Source organism: Aethalodelphis obliquidens, unplaced genomic scaffold (assembly GCF_003676395.1).
Source record: "Aethalodelphis obliquidens isolate GAN/ISIS:26980383/991018 unplaced genomic scaffold, ASM367639v1 scaffold62, whole genome shotgun sequence".
NCBI classification, from domain to species: domain Eukaryota; kingdom Metazoa; phylum Chordata; class Mammalia; order Artiodactyla; family Delphinidae; genus Aethalodelphis; species Aethalodelphis obliquidens.
Genome location: NW_020838006.1, coordinates 11,462,572 through 11,481,753, shown reverse-complemented (window position 1 = coordinate 11,481,753; position 19,182 = coordinate 11,462,572). Strand labels below are relative to the sequence as shown.

General features: G+C 55.9%; 1 protein-coding gene across 1 annotated transcript in view; it reads left to right on the top strand.

Annotated features, from left to right (window-relative positions):
• Positions 1 to 2,448: 2,448 nt before the first annotated feature.
• Positions 2,449 to 19,182, top strand: part of VIPR1 (vasoactive intestinal peptide receptor 1) — a 32,867-nt gene continuing 16,133 nt past the window's right edge. The window contains exons 1-3 of the mRNA XM_027088275.1: positions 2,449 to 2,559; positions 13,660 to 13,768; positions 17,679 to 17,786. Of these exons, the coding sequence (XP_026944076.1) occupies positions 2,482 to 2,559; positions 13,660 to 13,768; positions 17,679 to 17,786 (295 nt within the window). The 5' untranslated portion in view covers positions 2,449 to 2,481. The remainder of the gene's footprint in view (positions 2,560 to 13,659; positions 13,769 to 17,678; positions 17,787 to 19,182) is intronic.

The window sequence follows — 19,182 nt, the reverse complement described above, 5'->3', positions numbered from 1 at the left end:
GGGGTGTCGTGTGGACACCCTCCAGAACAAGGGGAGAGGCAGCCACTCCCAGCTGAGAGCCTTAAGATTCCCACCCCTCCTCCATCTGCCCCCTTCTGGGCCTGGCCAAGGGTTACTTGGCAAAGTGGGGTCTGGCTCTCTCCTATTCCCCAATCCTCACCTCCCTCAAATGCACCCTCAAGTAACCAAGATACTTGTCCTCAGAGAGAGCAGAACTTTAACAGGCCAAAGGACATGCTTTAATGGTGGGATTTCATCAGCTTTCCGTAGCTGATCAGATGGGTGTGTGTGTGTGTGTGTGTGTGTGTGTATGTGTGTGTGTATGTGTGTGTGTGTAGAGTGGGCAAAGGTTTATGAGATCCAAAGCTCATGGATTTGCCATTCATATCTAGGATTCCTGGGTCACTGTGCCAAGCAAAGGTGACTTTCTAGAATGAGGACAAAATTCCACTGCCCTGCTAGAGCACTGAGGCCTGAGAGGGAGTAGTGGCAGGGTCGCAGGGGGAGGCAAGGACCTCTGACTCCTGAGCCTAACCTGGCCTCCAGAAGTGAGAATGGATGAGGAGATGGCTTGTGATTCTTCAAACACTTCCTCCCCTGAGAAAGCGAGTTCAAACCCCAGAATGGCCAGGGCAAGGGCATCTCCACAGTTCTCCTGTCTGGGGAAGGGCTTATGTCCAGGCTTACTGATTATATCTGGAAGGAGGTAGAAATTTGGAGGGAGTACAATAGCTCCCCAGGTCCTCCTCAGGCAACAGGTGCCACTGTCTTATATATCTCTGTGCCCCAGTGCAAAGCGCAGAGCCTGGCACACAGCAAACTCTTAATGATTGTGCAAGGGAGGGAAGGAGGGAGGGAGGGAGAATAGGAAGCAAATGCTAGCACCCCAAATAAGCCGAAATCGAGGAGCGGCTCGGCGCTCATCCCTTCCTGGCTTTCCCTTGTCTCTCCATAATTCCATCCTACCCTTAGAAGGTCAGCGGCCCGAGTACCCCGCGCTGCAGGGAGGGAGAGCAGGGTGCGCCCGCAGGGAACTCTGACGCACTTGCTGATCAGCCAGAGCCTGGAGTAAGACCTCCTTCAAGCAGCCGCACATTCCGCAGGCGCCCAGGGACGCGCAGCCCTCTCCGCCTCTCCACTGAACATCGCCTGCCCTCATCCCCCTATCACAGTCACCCATCAGTCACCCTACCCCACTGCCACCACCGCCACCTCCAGCCTCGACTGCACCAGTCTCGAACCCTCGGAAAGAGGGCAAGGCAGCCACCTGCATTTGGTCCACAAGAAGGCGCCCTTCCAGGGCGCGGAGCCAGTGAACCTGCCCCTTATTCTAAGGAAGAATAAACCGAGCTCTGAGGATGCACGGTGGAGGAGGGCTGGCCCGATGTCCCCCGCCGAACCTTGGAAGTGAGGCATCAGAGGCCGGCTCCGGGCCTTTCTCCGTATCTCAGTTTCCCAGTACGTAAAGTAGGGAAGGCTGGAGGAGGAGGGCTCTGGTTGTTTTAGGTCGGATGAGCGCAGAGCGGGCCCGCGCGCTGGCAACAGACCTTCCCTTCCCGCGTGGGGGCGCTGGAACTTCAGCTCTGCCTCCTTCCCGAGGTGCCCCGGCCCAGACTGGAGCGGACTCGTCATCCTTCCTGAAGCACGACCCTCCGCCCCCGCCTGGTCGTGAATGGTCCGGGAGCCCAGCCGGTGCCGAGCGCGCCCTGCCGGGTCGCCGGGGCTCAGGGGAGGCACCAAGGAACCCGGCGTCGGGACTCACTCGCGCCCTAGCTTCCCTTAGCCTGGCCTCTCCGGCGCGAGGGATGAGTTGGGGTGACTGAAAATGGATCAGTGAGCCCCACCTATCTGGGGCACTTGCAGCCCAGGACCCTAGGCAGGTCGCGCCCTCAGCCTAGAGGATCAGAAGTGATTTGTGCTGTCTCCTAATCCGGCCCGCCTGCACCAGCCCTCCGAGGCGCAGAAGTGGAAAATGGGGAGGCTGGCGGGGGGACCTCCTAGAGGAGGTGGCTCTGAAGTTGGACGAGCAGAGCGCCCTGGGGTGGGGCTAAGGGGGCGTGTGGGAGTGGGAGATCGTAACCTGGCGCTTGGAAACGTCGTGAGCCAAGCAGAAAAGAATGCGACGGTTTGGGTCTTCCGGGGATGCGGTCCGAAGGGACGAAGGCCTGCCCACACCTCGCCTCTGAGGACTGACGTGTGAGACTGGCGGAGGGAGCGCTGGGACACCCGACTCGCCGGGGCTTCCCCCAGCCCCGCCCCACACCTGCGCGGCCGCCCCGCCTCTGCGGAGCCATTGGCTGCACCCGCCGCCCGTCAGACGAGCCCCCGGGGCCCGCCCTCGCTCCGAGCGGGGCCTCTTAACGCAGGGGCACCGCAGCAGCGCCACTCTGTCAGTCTCCCCAACGTGCGCTGCGCGGTACGCCGCCCATCCGCCCGCCCTTTACCGGCGCCGGGCCGCCCGCCGCGGACCCGGGGCGGACCATGCGCCCTCCTAGACCTCCGCCCGCCCGCTGGCTCTGCGTGCTGGTCGGCGCCCTAGCCTGCGCCCTCGGGCCAGCGGTGAGTGTCCGCCGAGCCGCCCAGAGTCCCGGCAGCTGGGGGTGGAGCGAGGGTGACGGGAACCCAGCCGTGTGCTCAAGTCTGTGTGGAGGGGATAAGGGGCGCGGAGCACCGTGTCTCGCCTCCCCTGCGCCCCAGACCGGATCTAGACCCGAGGGCGGGGTGGGGTCTCCGTCGAGCCTAGTCCCTTCCAGCGCTGTTTGGAGCCCGCTCAGCGCCGGGATCTGGGACACCGGTGGAGGGGAGACGGTTAAGGGCGGACTCCAAACTTGCCTTCCGTGTAGTACCTGTGGGTTGGGGAAGTCAGTGGATGCAGGGTCGGGGACTGTGGTCCACTGAAATGGAAGGTCTGCTAGACAGGAGGTTGGAGGCAGGCTGTGAGGGTCGTCGTTGTGTGCTGTGCCCCACCGGAGGTGTCTGTGGGGCATTAAGCTACTTGTAGAAGTGACATTCAGCAGCAGACCAAACACGGAGGACCCTGGGACCCGGGAAGGGGCTTTTGGGATCAGGTGGCTGGCAGGCAGACCCTTCTGTGCCCTCCCACTGAGCAGAGCTGAAAGGTATGGAGCTCAAGGTGGAAGGTGGTGGGCAGTAAGGATTTGGAGTGGTGTTTCTCAGGGAGGGCCAGACATGTGCATGGGGAAAGCTAACCAGGGAACAAGCAACCAACAAACAGCGGCCACCCTCTTCCTCCCACTTCTGCTTCATCTCCATATGGGTGTGTGTGTGCCCCTGGTGCATGTGTGCCCTCGTGCCCCATGTGTGGGTGTGCCCATGTGTGTGCCTGGGGGTGTGGCTTACCTGGGCTGCAGGGCAGATTCTGGTTGAGGCAGGAGATGCATGAGTCATCTCTCTGTAAGATCAGGGAAGACCTGAAGACTACCCAAGCCTATTTTACAGATGGGCAAAGTGAGGCCCAAAGATAACAGAGCCACACCTGTCCCCCACCCATCAGACCTGGGCTGAGGTTGATTTCTTTCTACCCTTACCCCAGGACTTGAGGAATCTGCAGTTGCTGCTTGGGCAGGACCTAAAACCTGTGGGTTCCAGGTCTGGCACCAGCTCCAAGTTGGCTGGTGGGTGGATGGAATATATTGGTCATCTAGTTTCTTCTATCCCATGATTACCTCCCTTACCATCACCTCCACCAGGGCAGGAATCTCTGTTCCATCTAGCTAATGTCTTGCACACTCCGGGATGGGGTGCTCATTGTTTGTCCTGGGAGCAGACCTTAAGACAATTGGCATAATTCCTCTCCTCCCACTGATGGCCGTGGTGAGACCCACCTCCTGAGCACTCAAAGCCCCACCAAGTTCTGGCCCTGAGGCCGTAGCTCTGGCACCACTTACAGCCTCTCAGTGTCACAAAGCCTCCAGGCCTCACCAGCAACCCTCGGGCTCTTCCACCCTTGGGCTCCAACCACTCAAATTCTCCCTGGAGGGGCTTCCCTGGTGGCGCAGTGGTTGAGAGCCCGCCTGCCGATGCAGGGGACGCGGGTTCGTGCCCCGGTCCGGGAAGATCCCACATGCCGCGGAGCGGCTGGGCCCGTGAGCCATGGCCGCTGAGCCTGCGCGTCCGGAGCCTGTGCTCCGCAACGGGAGAGGCCACAACAGTGAGAGGCCCGTGTACCACAAAAAAAAAAAAAAAAATCTCCCTGGATGAGCCAGGGATCTTGAGACCGCCACTGGCACCCCATTCTCCCATCCCTGGAGGCTTCTCAGCCTAGGGGCAGAGTGATTTCAGTGGGGCCCCTTCTCGTGCAACATCTGCCCCCCACCTCCTGAGAAAGTCCAAAGCCTGGCTCTTCCCATGCCCACCCTCCCGTGTTCTTTCCACATTTTGTTTGGTTAGTTCCCAACTTGAGCTGCTCCTCCAGAAAGCCTTCCCTGATTGCTCCAGCCCACTCAGCCCTTCCCCCTCTGACCCCACCCTTCAACCCTACTCACCTCCCAGCCTGGGCTCTTTTGACCATCCCATGGGATCAAGGGCTAAGGTCTCTCACCCTCCCATGTTCCTTACAGCCCAGTGCAGGGCTGGGCCCACAGAGGGAGAAGGGACTCACCCAGGAGTGGATGAGGGCAGGCTGGAATGAGGGGCCCCCATTTCCCTCTCTATTTCTCCCTCCTCCCCACCAGCCAGCACTTGCTCCCATAAGGAATTGACACCAGGCAATCCTACTCCAGCCAGACTTGGCGGGGGGGTGGGGGTGGCGGGGGTGGGAGTACGTTACCAGAGTCATAAAATGGTAGCTGCAAAGTTCAGTTTGAAAGCCCAAGGCCTTATCACTCCTGTTTATGGAGCCCTGACCTCAGTCTGTGAAGAGGAAATCTCTGAACAGGGAAGCAAAAAAAGGAAAGAAAACCTCCAGTGTCTCAGAAGAGGAAGTCCGCCCCAAGACCACCCTCCAGGCCTTCCACTACCCCCAACCCCTGGACAGCAGGCACAGGGGCTCCTCACTGGTAGCAGAACTGCTCAGGCCAGTACCCAGCCCAGAGCAGGGGCAGGAGGTGTCATAGAGAAGGAGCAGACCTACGCCCTGCCCTGGGAAGATTCTCCAGTTGGTAGGGGAGAGCTGAGCCAGTGACCCAGGAGAACCAGCCCAGGTGGGTGTGGGGTGCAGCTGCCCAGAAATGGGGCAAGGGTTGCTGAGAGGAGCAGTCAGGGAAGGCTCCCTGGAGGAGGAAGAGCAGTCCCTGAAGAGTTCAGCCAAATGGTCCAACCTTCCACCTGAGACCATAAAACAACCTCTGTTGGCCGGACCAATGAGCCTGACCCCAGAAAGTGGAGGAAGCCCTCAGCTCCCCCCAGAGACTGGGGTGGCCCTGGGCTTGGGGGACACTTGGTTCCTCTGATTCTTCTCTGAAGCGGGTTGCTGGCCATCTGCTCCTGAAGGCTTCACCTTGCCGTAGGCATGCTGCCCCAGCCCTCTGCTTCCAGCTGCTCCAGAAGCTGTCCATGGCTACCCAGCCCTCCCGGCCCCCAGCAAGCCACCCTATGGGCTTTAAGAAACACAGCTACAGAGGGGTCAGGTCTCCTCCTTAAGTCAAGGGACAACGTCAGTTAGGCCTGCCCAGGGCTCCCCAGGGACTGCGCTGGAAGAGCGAGCTCCCTTCAGAGGTTTCCACCCTCCCATGCTCCCCTGAGTCTCCATCTTTCCTGACGTTTCTAGAGCTTCCATGATAAGGAGCCTGAGCTGGGTCCTCCCCTCACTCCATGGCAATGGCCAGTTGACCTGGAGAGCATGTTTCCTTTCTGTGGAAGGGCCTCTGTTTCCCCATCACAAAAGGGAGGGTGAGAACCCTTGGCCCAAGATTCAAGAGAAATGGGAAGAGAGGCCAGCTCCACCCTGGCTGGGGCAGAGTCTTCCCACCCACCCACCCCCAGCATCATGAGTGACTGTGAAATGGGCTTGGCCGTCCAGTCAGGACTTCAGTGAGACTTGAAGGAGGTGAAAGTGCTGTGTGAACTATGTGACAGGTCTTTCTTTCCTCTTGATCCCCAGCTTGGGAGCCCTAGGGACCCTTCTTCAGCCCTCTCTTGCCCCCCTTGCCCAGGGGCTTCCAGGGCAGGCGGGAGTACTGGGGACAGGGAGTACTGCTTCCTCATGGGCGGCCAGACAGTTTGGGGGGTGAGGCTCCAGGCCCAGGTAGGCAACGGATGATGGGCCTCCCTGCACGCAGGCAGCCTCATGGCAACCCAGCCTGGGTGGAGCCTGCCACTCGCAGGGGCCCTTCGCTGTGGCACCCCCGGACGTGGATGCAGGAATGGGGCCAGGGGACTAGACAGAGCCCTGTCCCTTTCTCCCTGCTCTTTGTCATCATCCTCCCAGACTCAGCCCTCCCCTCTCTGACTTTCCCAACACAAAGCTGTTCTCATTGCACCCAGGAAAATGTACAATACATGCAAACTCTCCCACATACCTTCGATGTATTTCAGAAGAAAAAGAAATACAATTTAATCTTTCCATCACATTATGGGTTTTTTTTTAACTTTTATTGTGAACATTTTCAAACATATTTTTTTTAAGTGGAGTGAATAGTATAATGAACATGGAAATACCCATTTCTTGGAGTGATGTCAGCAAAATGGCAGGCAGTATAGGAATGTCCTGTGTTTGTCCACTCCCAATGTCTAGATTTGAAAATTATTAACCTTTAACCATTAATATTTGCATCATTTGCTTTTTTTGGCCAAACTATTTTAAAATACATTATAGACATCATAGAACAAATTATTTTAAGATGCATCTCTAAAATCAAACGATATTTTCCTATGTAACTATGATACCATTATCGCACCTAACAAAATTAACAGGGATTCCTTAATAATCGATATTCAGATATCCCCCAGCAGCATTTAATCCAGCATCACAAGATGAGTGGTGATATTATCAAGGTGGGAGGGTTGCACCTACTACGAGGACCTTTCCTGCCTGTGCCATGATGGGACTGTACAGCAAGCTGGCAGGTGGGCGAGGGGATGAGCAGGAGGTCTGGAGCAGGGTGGGTGGGCAGGAAGCTGGGCTTCACTGGACAGGGCCCAACCTTATATGCACCTCCTCTCATGTGGTTCATGATGTGAAGGTCCATATCTCCCAGGAAGTGCCTCCCACCATCTTAAAAACAAGTTTTTCCTACCCAGGGGGTCATCAGACGAGGAGAAGAGGTCACTAGCCGACGTATCGAGGAGTCATGGCTCCCTGTGTCGGTGCCCTGCCCTCTGCCGGTGACCCGACATCAACATCACCCACAGACACCATGTTTGAAACTGAGTGTCTTTCCCCAGTGGTGCCCAGGATGACTTTCAAAGGACAGAGGATTTAAACCCGAGTCTCTGCCGCCCCGGCTTTGCTGGCCATTCTTGTGGCGATCCTCTGCAAAGAAAGCCTGTAAGGCTTCATGCCCCTCAGTAAACCTTGCAAGAAGGGCCTCTTGAGGGACCAGGCTTAACCCCAGGCTGAATGCCTTTGCTCGCATTCTCCTAATAATGAGAGCCCTTGCCCTGGTACCACCCTAAGCTGAGGAAAGTTCTTTCTTGCCCCAAACCCAAGCCTGCATCCCAAGCCCTATGTCTCCACTCTTTTTCTTACCCCCCATCCACCAACACCAATTCTCACTCCATCCTCCTACCCCACCCCACCACCAGAGCTCAGCCTTCCCTAGGACTTGCAGAGACAGGAGGCTTTGGACTATTGGCAAAAGGATGTCAAAATACAGGGAGGGGGAGAGAAATCAGACTGCAGTAGGGGGTAGGGGAAAACCAGGCTTGAGACCTCTCCTCTGGAGGGCACTGCTGCCACTTGTCAGTGGGCAGGACATTCAGACTGCCTGGGGTTCCGCAGGGCATTCAGGCTGGCGCTAGGCTGGGTCCGGGCGTAGACAGCAAGGCGGCCAGGCATGAGGGGCTGGGCTGGGCTGGGGCTCTGGCAACAGCTGCTAACCCTTGGCAATCCCCTCGTGTCCCTTACATGTGACCCAACACAACCCTGGATGTAGGTGGTGCTGTCATTGTCCTCATTTTACAGGTGAGGTGAGGTGACTTGCCCAAGGTCGCCCAGCCCGAAAGTGGCAGACAGTATGATTCCAGAACTTGTGGACTTAACTAGGCTCTGCTGTCTCAGAAGAGGAGCTACTTCTTCCAAAGTGGCTATGGCGTGTCACATGACGCCCTGGGACTTTAGAGGCAGTTTTTAATTAGTGAAATGTACAGATCTGAAGTGCTGGCTCAAGGAATTGTCTCACACGTGTGCACCTGTGTAGCCACCACCCAGATCAAGCTATTATACATTCCCATCAGCCCAACAGACTCCCTTGTGTCTCTTCCCACTAAGATGATAATTTCAACTTCTTTTAGTGCCCTCTGCAAAGCCAGGAGCATGTTTCTCCTGTTTTCCATGACTGCTGGATCCCATGATCTACCTTACCTTCCTATGCCTGCCCCCATTCTTTCCTCCTCTTACTCCTTCTCTCCTCTCCCCTTCACCTCCTCCTCGGCTACAAGATCTCCATCTCCTTACCAATTCAAACACAAAACAAAATGAAGTGGGCAGCAGGGGAAGCTGGGTTGCAGTCCTGTGTGCCTTTGATCACACTGCTTTCTCTCTGGGTCCTCAGTTTCCCCTCATGACTCTTTGTTGCCCCCTTATTTCAGTGGGGGGCAGGGAGGAGCTTAAATAAATCGTGGGATACGGGATGGTAATGGGAGGATGGTAAATGTGACCCTCCCGAGCTCCCGCTCGCTACTCCCCATTCCCCAGCTTGTTCCAACCATCCCTAGCAGGGAAAAAAAAAAAAAAAGAGCCCTCCTTTGACAAACCTCAGAAGCGCAAATCATCCATGGTGGCCCACAGTGCTTGGTAATTTACAGGCAGGAAGTTCTTTCTGCTGTCTCACCTATTCCAGCCTGCTGCAGTTTAGACCCCTCTCACAGACTAGCTGCTCCTCAGAGGGACTCACACGCACCCACCGCCCTGCTTCTGTCTCCCGTGGCTTCTCCAGCCATAGTTCTCCGGCCCTGGGATGAAGCTGGAGGTTCTGATTCAAGACCGGTAGCTGTGGTCTCAAGCTTCCCTTGAGGGGGTTGCGTATGGCCCACAACACCTGAGCTGGCCTCACCCCGTCTCTCTGAGCCCCTAGCATCTAACAGCTACAACTCTCAGCATCTTCACCCTTTCCCCCAGAACCACAGCCTTTGCCCTATATCTCAGGCAGCCCCACGTCAGGAAGAGGAAGCAGGGCCTCTCCCAAGCCCCTCACGGTAGGAATAAAAAGGAAGAGGCCTACTGAGCAAGTGGAATTAACAGGACTTGGCTAATCCACGCCCCCAGCCAGATACTCAGGACTCTCCTACAAACCCCCAGTCAGTCACCTCCCACATCCGGCCAACAAAATGGCAGGAGACACAGGATCAGGATTGAAGGAATGCTATGGACTTCTTCACTCTTGCCTGAGTCCCTTCTTTCGGGCTCAGGAACTGCTGTCACAGAGAAGGTATTGGGGGTCCAGTCTGGCCTGAAACTCTCATCTTAAACCAACTGCAAGGTGAGACTGACTTTGAGGCCTGCTTCCTCCTCTCCACGTGAGGTGGCAGGAGGCAAGTTGGGAGACCTAGGCAGTGGTGGGATTAGGAAGGGTCTTGAATGCCAGTTTTGATGCCTGGGCTTTGACTCCTAGGACCATCAGATATTTGATGCAGGAGAATGAGGATGGGGATACACAATTTACAAAGATCCCTCAGGTTGCAGGTGGTGGGAATGAAAGCTACTACACTAGTCCAGGCAGAGCTGATGAGGCCTGGCCCCTGCCTACATCTCCCAACTTGTCTCCTGATGCCTCCAGCGCCCCATGATGCAGCTACATCGGGCTTCTTGCAACCTTGAATGTATTAGGCATTTTCATGCCTCTGCGCTTCTGCACACACTGCTCCTACTTTCTGGAATGTTCTTACTCTACCTCTAATTGTCAAACTCTTAGGCAACATCAGAGGCCCACCGCTACTGCTCATTCTCTGCGAAGCCCACACACCAGCTCTATCCTCCCCTGGAACCCTTCCCTGGGACCATTAGACTTGGCTACATCTGGCTGGGAATTTTCTAATTTTGTGTGTCTGGAGTCCAGATGGATAATGAGGATGTTTAGAATAGGGAAGTATGTAGAAGAGGAAGTCCATAGTCTGCCCAAATTCCTCAGTGATAAGGGCTAGAGACAGCTGTCCTGGTCCTGTCCTCCAAAGGGCAATGGCTGACCAGATGGCCCAAGACAAGGCCATGGAGAGGGACTGATGCAGTCCAGACCAGTGGCCAGAGACTTAGGTCCCTCTGGAAATGTGCATTGCTGAGTGACCTCCAGTCCCTCTTTGGGTCTCTATTTCCTTTACCCTTCTCCAGATGGGGCCCAGCACCCAACTGTGGTGAAAGCAGAACTCATCCTCTAGACCAGTGGTCCCCAACATTTTTGGCACCAGGGACCGGTTTCGTGGAAGACAATTTTTCCACGGACAGGGTGAGGCGGGGGTGGGGGAGATGATTCAGGCAGTAATGTGAGGGATGGAGGGGATGGTTTAGGCGGTAATGTGAGCAACGGGGCTCAGACGAAGCTTCACTCGCTTGCCCGCCGCTCACCTCCTGCTGTGTGGCCCGGTTCTTAATCCTGCAGCCCAGGGGGTTGGGGACCTGTGCTCTAGACCACCCTCACTTTATTCAGAGATACCCCTAGGCTCCCAGGTTATCCCAAGGGCTCCTGCCCTTCCTCTACACACTGCCTCTCAGGAGAGACACTGTGGCTGTGCTGCTGGGGGAGCAGAGTTGCCTAGAGAAGGTGACCCCACACCCCTTCACCCTCAGAAAATAGCAGGCAGAAGCCACCAGGAGCCCTATGATGCCCTCAGTGACTGGAAAATAACTGTGTCCCGGCAAACAGCATGGCCATAGCCCAGGCTTAAGAGGGCTCAGCAAATGAGGGCATCCATTGTCCTGTCTTCAGAGCACACGTCTGGACTCCTGGTTACAAGGACAGAAAACTCAACGGGCTTAAGCCGTACAGAAAGTTATTGAGTCATGTTCCTGGAAGCAGGGCTGATTTCAGGCATGGCTGCGTTCAGGGGCTCAGACAATGTCAAGGGGATCCAGTTTTTCTCTACCTCTTTATCCTTCCTTTAACTGTGTGGCTTCATCATTGTGCTATACTTGGCAACAAGGTGGTGGCAGTAGTTCTAGCCCCTGCGTCCTTTGAGGTTTCCAGTCCAGTGGGAAAGAACAAATCCACTTGCCTAATTGCTTAATCCAAGGTCCCAGGAATGAGCTTCCTGGCTCTGAGGAGCCTGAATTAGGCCATGTGCCAGGGACTATGGCCAGGAACACTTTGACTGGCTTAAATCTGGTCGTATATTGATCCCCTGGAAGAGGGTTCATCAGAACCCCATAGACTAAGAGTGGGGAAGGACGTGGTTTTCCAGGTAGAGGTGAGGACATGGCGTCAGAGGAAGGTGAAGGATGGTAGAAGGCAGCAACACAGATGTCTACTACTACGCATTCTGCTTTCATGTTGTGGGGTGATGGTCAGGAGAAGCAGGCCAGGCCAGGGGAGAACCAGAAGGCGGAACAAACCCTGTTGCTGGAGGACAACAAGCTGGGAAGTTACCTTGGGGAGAAACATGCTCCAAGCAAGCAAGAGAGACCAATGGTGGGACACAAACTGGGGTGGCCAATCCCTGGGCTCCTCTCCCAGAGGCCACCTCTGGGATCCCTCTGGCCACCCCTCTTCCCATGCCCCAGCAGGATGAGCCAGACACAGATCCCTTAAGACAAAGCACCATGAGTATTTCCGTCCCTTCTGGGCAGGAGGGGAAGCATGTGACCCCAGCACCCAGACCTCACTCGCCCGTGTGCCATGAGCCTGGAAGCCACATAGTGAACGTGGGTTCCATCTTGGACCATTAACGCTACCAGCCAATTAGGGTAAAGATATTAGCTGGAAAGTCATTTCAAACGTGGCATATGGAAAGTAACACAGATCTATTACGGAGCAGGATACGCTTGTTCATATAACTGTTTAAAAGAAAAGATATGAGGGGGCTTCCCTGGTGGCGCAGTGGTTGAGAGTCCGCCTGCCGATGCAGGGGACGCAGGTTCGTGCCCCGGTCCGGGAAGATCCCACATGCCACGGAGCGGCTGGGCCCGTGAGCCATGGCCGCTGAGCCTGCGCGTCCGGAGCCTCTGCTCCGCGACGGGAGAGGCCACAACAATGAGAGGCCCGCATACCGCAAAAAAAAAAAAAAAAGAAAAGATATGAGATTTAAGAGGGTGGTCCCTCTTTGGGGTCACATGCTTACAATGGGATTGACTTGTTTAGAACAACGCCAGATGGGGACCCCTTAAAAGAAGGAAATAAGGGAAACCCCACTTTGGGTCAGCAAGGGAGGTGGTTGAGGCCTATTTAGCCCACCAGGAAACTGAGGTCCAGGGAGGTGAAGACCATGTCCTGGGGTGGGGGGGGGGACAAGTGGAAGAGACGCTGATAAACTCTGATTCTGGAGCAATCTTGCTGGCCTCTCCCCACAGCCCTGTTGGGACTGTGACATTCTTCTCCCCGGGCAGAGATGAGGAAGCTGATGCGAGGTGGCAGCCACTTCCCTAAAGCCAAAGAGACAGGCAGAAGCTGCCACCAGCCCAGTGGTTCCTTCACGGAGGGCTTTACCCCCCTTCCTCACCCAGTGGCTCCCAAGACCTGCTTTTTCTGGCTGTTCCTGGGCAGCTATCACCCCTAATCACATGTCAGACCCAATGCCAATGTCTCCCTGGCACACAGGTCAGATCTCACCCCTAATCCCTGGCCAGGGCACAGGGGAGGGGAGGGGAGAAGCTTGGGCTTTCCCATCCCTTTTCTTTACCTCCAGCCATCCTAAAGGGGCCTCTTGTACTTCCTGAGACCTCCCTCACCCTCATTAGATCTGACAGAGCTTGAATTATTCAGAAGCTAAGGAGGTGGGGGCGGGGGGCGGGGTCTGGCCAAGGAGGCCCAGAATTCCCTTCCCAGCCTGGTGACCCAGGGGGACTGAGCACAGGCTCCTAGAATGGGGACAGAGGCTGGAAGATGCAGCCAGACTCCTGGATTCCTCCCAGGCCTGGCTCCAAGAACAGGAAGCCAGGGTCCAGCTCATAACAAGGTGACACCTCCTGGGCCCCACTCATCCATGGAGTCGGAAGCAGTGACTGAGGGCTCCCAACCCAAACTGGAAAGTCCAGTGGGCCAGCTCTGGGCTCTAAGGAGAGGCCCTCTAACCTCTGTCCATAGCCGTACCACCCACAAAGAGACAGTGTTGTTACAGCCATGGTACTGCTAGGGCCACCAGGAAACCATGACAGGGCCCTCAAGGCAGACCCCGCTTTGGGGACAATGGACAAGAGTTTGGGGTCAGATCTAGGTCAGGGTCAGGCTTCCGTTTAAGGTCGAATTCACTCTGGGGCTGGGATTGGGGTTTAGTCTGGAACTTGGATCAGTCCGGTGACTGTGCCTTGCTTGGCGCTGTGCTCCTGGAGTCCGCGGATGACAAGTAGGCTGTGGATAAGGGTGACGGGTCCCCCTCCCTGTCTCTGTTCCCCAGGGCGGCTGGGAAGTCGGGCTGCAGCAGGAGGAGTGTGACTATATGCAGATGATCAAGGTACAGCACAACCAGTGCCTGAAGGAGGCCCAGCTGGAGAATGAAACAACAGGTGAGGCCCCCAGTGGCAAGAAGGAGCCCCCAAGGAGCCCCCCTCCCTCATGCCGTGAGCCCAGATCCACTCTCAGGTCGAGACCATCAGATCAAATGGCAGCACCTTCTGGTCTTCACTCCCCGATCCTGTGCTCCCCGCCTTTGGCTCAGCAGCCCTGGGGTGAGAACGGAAGGAAGTAGATGGCTTCCTTCAAAAGTTGCAGCCCGAGCCAGACTCAGAAGGGTGGGCAGGATTGGGAGAAGCAGAGAGGCTGGGAAATTGGGACGCGCCCAGGCCTACTGCCCGTGGCAGGTGGGGAGCGGCTATGGCGTTCAAGGCTCCCTGTGAGGGAGGGGGATGGCTGGAGCAGTGGGGAGCCCAGACCAGCTCTGGGCCTCCCTCCCAGAGGTCACCTCCCCGAGGCCGAGCTTACAGTTACGTAGCAGCCTGGCTCAGGAGCAGGGAGCATCTTTCTTCTTGGCTCCCCAGTGCCCCCATCTCCCTGAGGCTGGCAGTTATGCACCCCGTCCTGGGCCCCTCCTCCTGGGCCCTGCCGCCCAGGCTCTCTGCCTCCCGTAGAGGCAGTGAGTGTGTGTATAGCATCACGGAGGGCCTCTGCCTCTCCCAGCTCGCAAGGAGGGCCGGCCCTTTGTCTCCCAGGGCCCTGAGACTGCGGCCTGGGTAGAGGGGTGGCCGGACCTGCCTGCTGCCTATGCCCCACCCCCCTGCCAGGGCAGAGAGGCAGGACCAGGCTGCAGACAGGCCTCGGAAAGGCGCCACAGTGGGATCCGGGAGCATGTGCAGCCCAGAGAGGCCCAGACCCCAGACTATAGGCCCCAAGGGCAGGCCACCCTCGTGATCCCAATGAGGTCATTGCTGGCACAGGGTGCATGGCAGGTGCCAACACCCTGTCACCAGGCAACTGGCCCGAGATCCAGAGGAGGGCATGTATGGGTCTGTGGGCGGTGAGTCTGCCCGTGACCCTGTGAGGCTCTGCGCGTGTTCACGCACATCCAGCTGTGTGCTCCTGGCCCCTGTCTGTCTAGGGCTATGGCTGTGCCTCTGGGGTGTGTAGCTCTGTGACTCACTCTGAGTGTCTTTGTGTGTTGGAGGCATGTGTTTGTGTAAGCCTGGACCTGCCTGGATGTGTCTGCCTGGTGTGCTGTGTGTGTGTGTGTGTGTGTCTGTGGCACGCTCAGTCTTGTGTCTGGTTTCTCCATGTCCAAGTAAGTATACATGTATGTATATGTGCGTGTGTGTTTGTGAGTCTGTGTGCCTGGGAGTGCTTGTCAGTGTGCGTGTCTCTCTGTGCACACACGTCTATAAGACGACAAGCAGAGGCCCCCCACTCCTGCCTCGCTATCCCCCACCCCAGGCTGGGCTTTCTTTCCTGTTGAGGTGGCAGCACCCAGTGGGCATGTTCAGCCAGCCTGGGCCCTGGGCCTCTGTGGGCCTGATGACGTGTGCGGTGGGACCTGAGTGGCCTCCCTGGGGCAGACACACAGGGGATACTCTCAGGCCCAGCTCACAACCACAGGCCCTCCAGGAGCCCAGCATTTTCTTGCCTGTCACCCCATCTCAGCTTCCCGACCCTGCTGTCTCCAGCAGGACGCCTCCCTGACCACGTGTCCCCTACCAGCCCCTCTTCCCTGGCTCCCCCGCTGCCTGCTGGCCTGCACCCCAGCACAGTTCACAACCCAGGCCTGGTGGTGCTGAGATTCCTTAAGGCCAAGCATGGCCGCCCTGAGGGCAGAGCCCAGCCTCCCTCCCCTCTGTGCCTCTTCTGGTGAAGCTGAACTCAGGGCCAGAGACCCAGCTCTGAATCCACTCCTGATCTGGACCGCCGCTGGAGATCCAGAAAGCCTGAAGCCTGGCAAGTACCCAAACACAATAGCTGGCCTGCAAGACAGGGTGTGCCCAGCATTGTCAGGGCTATACACACTGCAGCCATGCAAGATTCCTGGAAATGGCACTGAGCCCTTCAGACCAGGCAGAGTGCAAGAGGTTTGCTGGAGATGGAGCGTGTGAACAGGCTGTCCCCCTCGCCAGCGACGTGACGTGGGGCTAGTTACATAACTGCTCTGTGCCTCAGTTGCTCATCTGTAAAATGGGAGGGGGTTAAATAAGTTATTTATGTAAAGAGGGTAGAACAGTGTCTCCCGTATATAAAGGCTACATAAATGTTTGCTGATGATATTATGAACAGGGTCTTAAATCACTAGCAGGATTTGACTGGCCTGAAGAGCAGCTACATGGCCTCCAGAGATGCTGGCACAGGAATGGAGGAGAGACTGGGAGCCAGAGTGAGGCCACAGAAGACTCAGGATAGGATGAGTGGTAGCGGATGAGGTCCCCAAGGCAGGGAGGCTGTGCACTCTGACCAGGCCACGGAGATCCAGGCATTCTCAGCCTTCAGCTGCAGGTGCCACCTGGCTACCGCAGCCCCAGATGGCATCCCCTCCCCGCTGTCGGCCCACTTTAGCATTCAGAGGCCCGAGGCTCTTCCCCAGGTGGGGATGTCCCTCCACCTCCTCTTCCCAGGCCCCCTTCTTGGGAACTTGTGAACCTTCGGACCTGGGCTGGGCTGGGTTTGGCCCAGCTGGAGTTGACTTTAGCTCAGGGGTTGGGTTTCCTGAGTAAATCTATGGGACTGGCAGGGTTGCAAAGAGACAATTAAACCTCCCTCCGGGGACGGCATCCAGAGGAGTCCTTGTTCCTCAGGGCCACCCAGACCCTGAACAGGCAAAACCGTGGCATTTGCATCTGCCTATTAAAGTGGACCCCTAGAGACCCCTAGGGGGTCTGTGCATCCGTCACCAGCCAGGCCTTCAAGGCTAATAGGTACACAGCGGAGAGCTCAGCCTGCGATGCAGGGCTTTCTCCAAACTCACTCCCTAATCACCACCCCTGTCACAATTCACAGTGTGCCTGGGTGGGGGGCATCTGTGTTGTATGTGAGTTTTATGAAGACTCTTCAAGAACTAGCTAAACCCAATATACCCATCACCCGATCACACCCAACAGCTCCTTTTTACAAGAAATATTTTCTAATGCCTCCCTTACTATTATAAAATGAAATTTAGGACACACAGTTTTTTTTTTAATGATGTTCTAGTTATAACGTAAAACAAAAATAAAGACACATATAATAAAATACTGTGTGTGCTGGAATACTGTGTGTACATTCCAGCACAATCACACCGAAAGATAAGAAGACATAGTCTAAAGGTTGGACCTATAAATATAAATTCTGGGAATGTGAGAGCTTTAAACATAGATTGATATATGCCGGTTGCATCACCGAGCCAGGTTCACGGCAGCATTGTCGTAGGTGATTTTCCAAAACATTGAACGGCTCTTAGTGAGAACAACTCTTAGAGCACAACGAAGCCCAGTCTTCTCTTCCTTTACTTGGCGGTTGCATTCCTGGAAAACTCGTATTGTCAGACCCGTACAATAAGTACCTTGTGTTTATATGTAAAATGGAGTGAGAGTCTAGCCTCTGGTCATTACAAAAGGTTTTCATCTATGCAAACGCCCAGCAACTCATTTGAAAGTCCCAAACACTACACAATTCATCGCTGTGCACGACCATGCAGGATACCTGCCTGGCGTCCCTGTCGCCTGCCCATTGAATGCCGGGGAAGGCCCCCCTAGTCTCTGCAACAAACAAAACCCCACCACTGTTTGAAACACACAGGGGGGTGCTCTGTCTCTCACCAAGGACCATGGGGCTGTACTTATGCCTCCTTCTCCCCCTTCCCTGTACAGCCTGGGCAGGGCTGTGCCTCCCCTCTCAGACTGGAGGCTCCTCAAGGTGGGAGCCTGGAGGAGGAGGAAAAGAGTGGGTGCCTGTGGGCTCAGGCCCGAAGGCTGGAGGCACCTGGTGGCCACGCTGACCCATGTGTCCTCTGCCTTCACCCCACAGGCTGCAGCAAGATGTGGGACAACCTCACCTGCTGGCCAGCCACCCCTCGGGGCCAGGTGGTCGTCTTGGCCTGCCCTCTCATCTTTAAACTCTTCTCCCCCATTCAAGGTAAGAACCCTGGGTTGAAGGGCAGGAGTTTGGTGGCAGGAGTAGAGCCGGCTGGAGTAGGGACTCACCTCTCAAGGAAGTGAGAAGGCAAAGGAGGTGCTCAAAGAGGCTGGAGCAATCAGGGGTGGCTTCCTGGAACAGGTTGCACTGACATTAGTTCTCTGAAGGACTCATGGGATTTGATTAGCTCTTCACAGAAAGATAAGCATGTGGGAAGGTCTCACTAAATATTTGCTCAGCAATTGATAACTGATTGACTGATAGTTATGGCTGCCATGTTCCCATTGTTTTGGGCTGGCCACGAATGAGTCTTTCACTTCTCGGAGGCAATGACCTTTCTGACTTTACGAAACTGACCTTTCTTACACACCTTGTCAAGTTCTGCTTAAGTGAATGTTCACATATAAGGCAGAAAGGAAAAGCAGGAACCTCTTTAGGAAGTGGGCTGTCTTGCTACCAGTAATTAAAGATGACACAGTAAGTCATCCTTTCATTCAGTGAATGTTCATTAAACACCTACTGTGTTGACTGGCACTGAGCTAGACAAGCACAGTGAGGGGCAGAGGGATAAAATGCTCTGTCCTCGGGGAGCTCACGTTCTAGTTGGAGAGGCGTGTAGCAAGAAAACAAATGCATGTATTATAAATGATAAGTGGTGCTGGGAGAGAGAAGAGAGGGAAACCACCTAAGGCGGGCGTCATGGCGGCCTCTCCGAGGAGGTGATACTGCAGCTGCGGTCTGAAGACCTGGGCTGGGAAAGAGCTGCAAGGGTCCTGGCGGGGGGAATCACTCAGAGGATCAACAGCCCATGGGATGAGCCCTGAGGAAACTCAGTGGAGGCCAGTGTGGCTAGAGCAGTGAGCCCAGGGGAGGGAGGAGAGGAAAGAGATAGGCGGGCAGAGGCCAGACCACGCAGGCCTTGAGGACTGACAGGACTTGGGCTTTTCCTAAGTTCACTGAGAAGCCACTGCAGGGGTTAAGCAGGCGACGGAAGCAGTCCAGTTCGGGTTTTTAACTGATAACTGGTTTCTGTGCAAAGACAGGATTCTAGGAGTACGAATGGGAAGACCCAACCCCAAGGCAGACGAGAGATGATGATGGTGTGGACTTGGGTGGAGAGCAGGGCAGAGGAGGGAAGCAGGAAGGTGCGGTGGAGGGGGGATAGGACTCGAGTGTGCCCCGCTCAGGTATGGGTTTGATGAGCTGGGGGAGGACAGAGGGAGGAGCAGGGCTGGGGTGGGAAGGGTTGGTGATGAATGGGACCTAGATAAGGGCTCAGAGGATGAGCAGAAAGTCTCTCACTCCAGGTGGCCTTTGCCCCTCTGGACCTGTTTCCCTATTTGTAAAGTGGGAATGGGAGATGGACCAAATGGTCTCTTTGGAGCAGGCCAGTTTC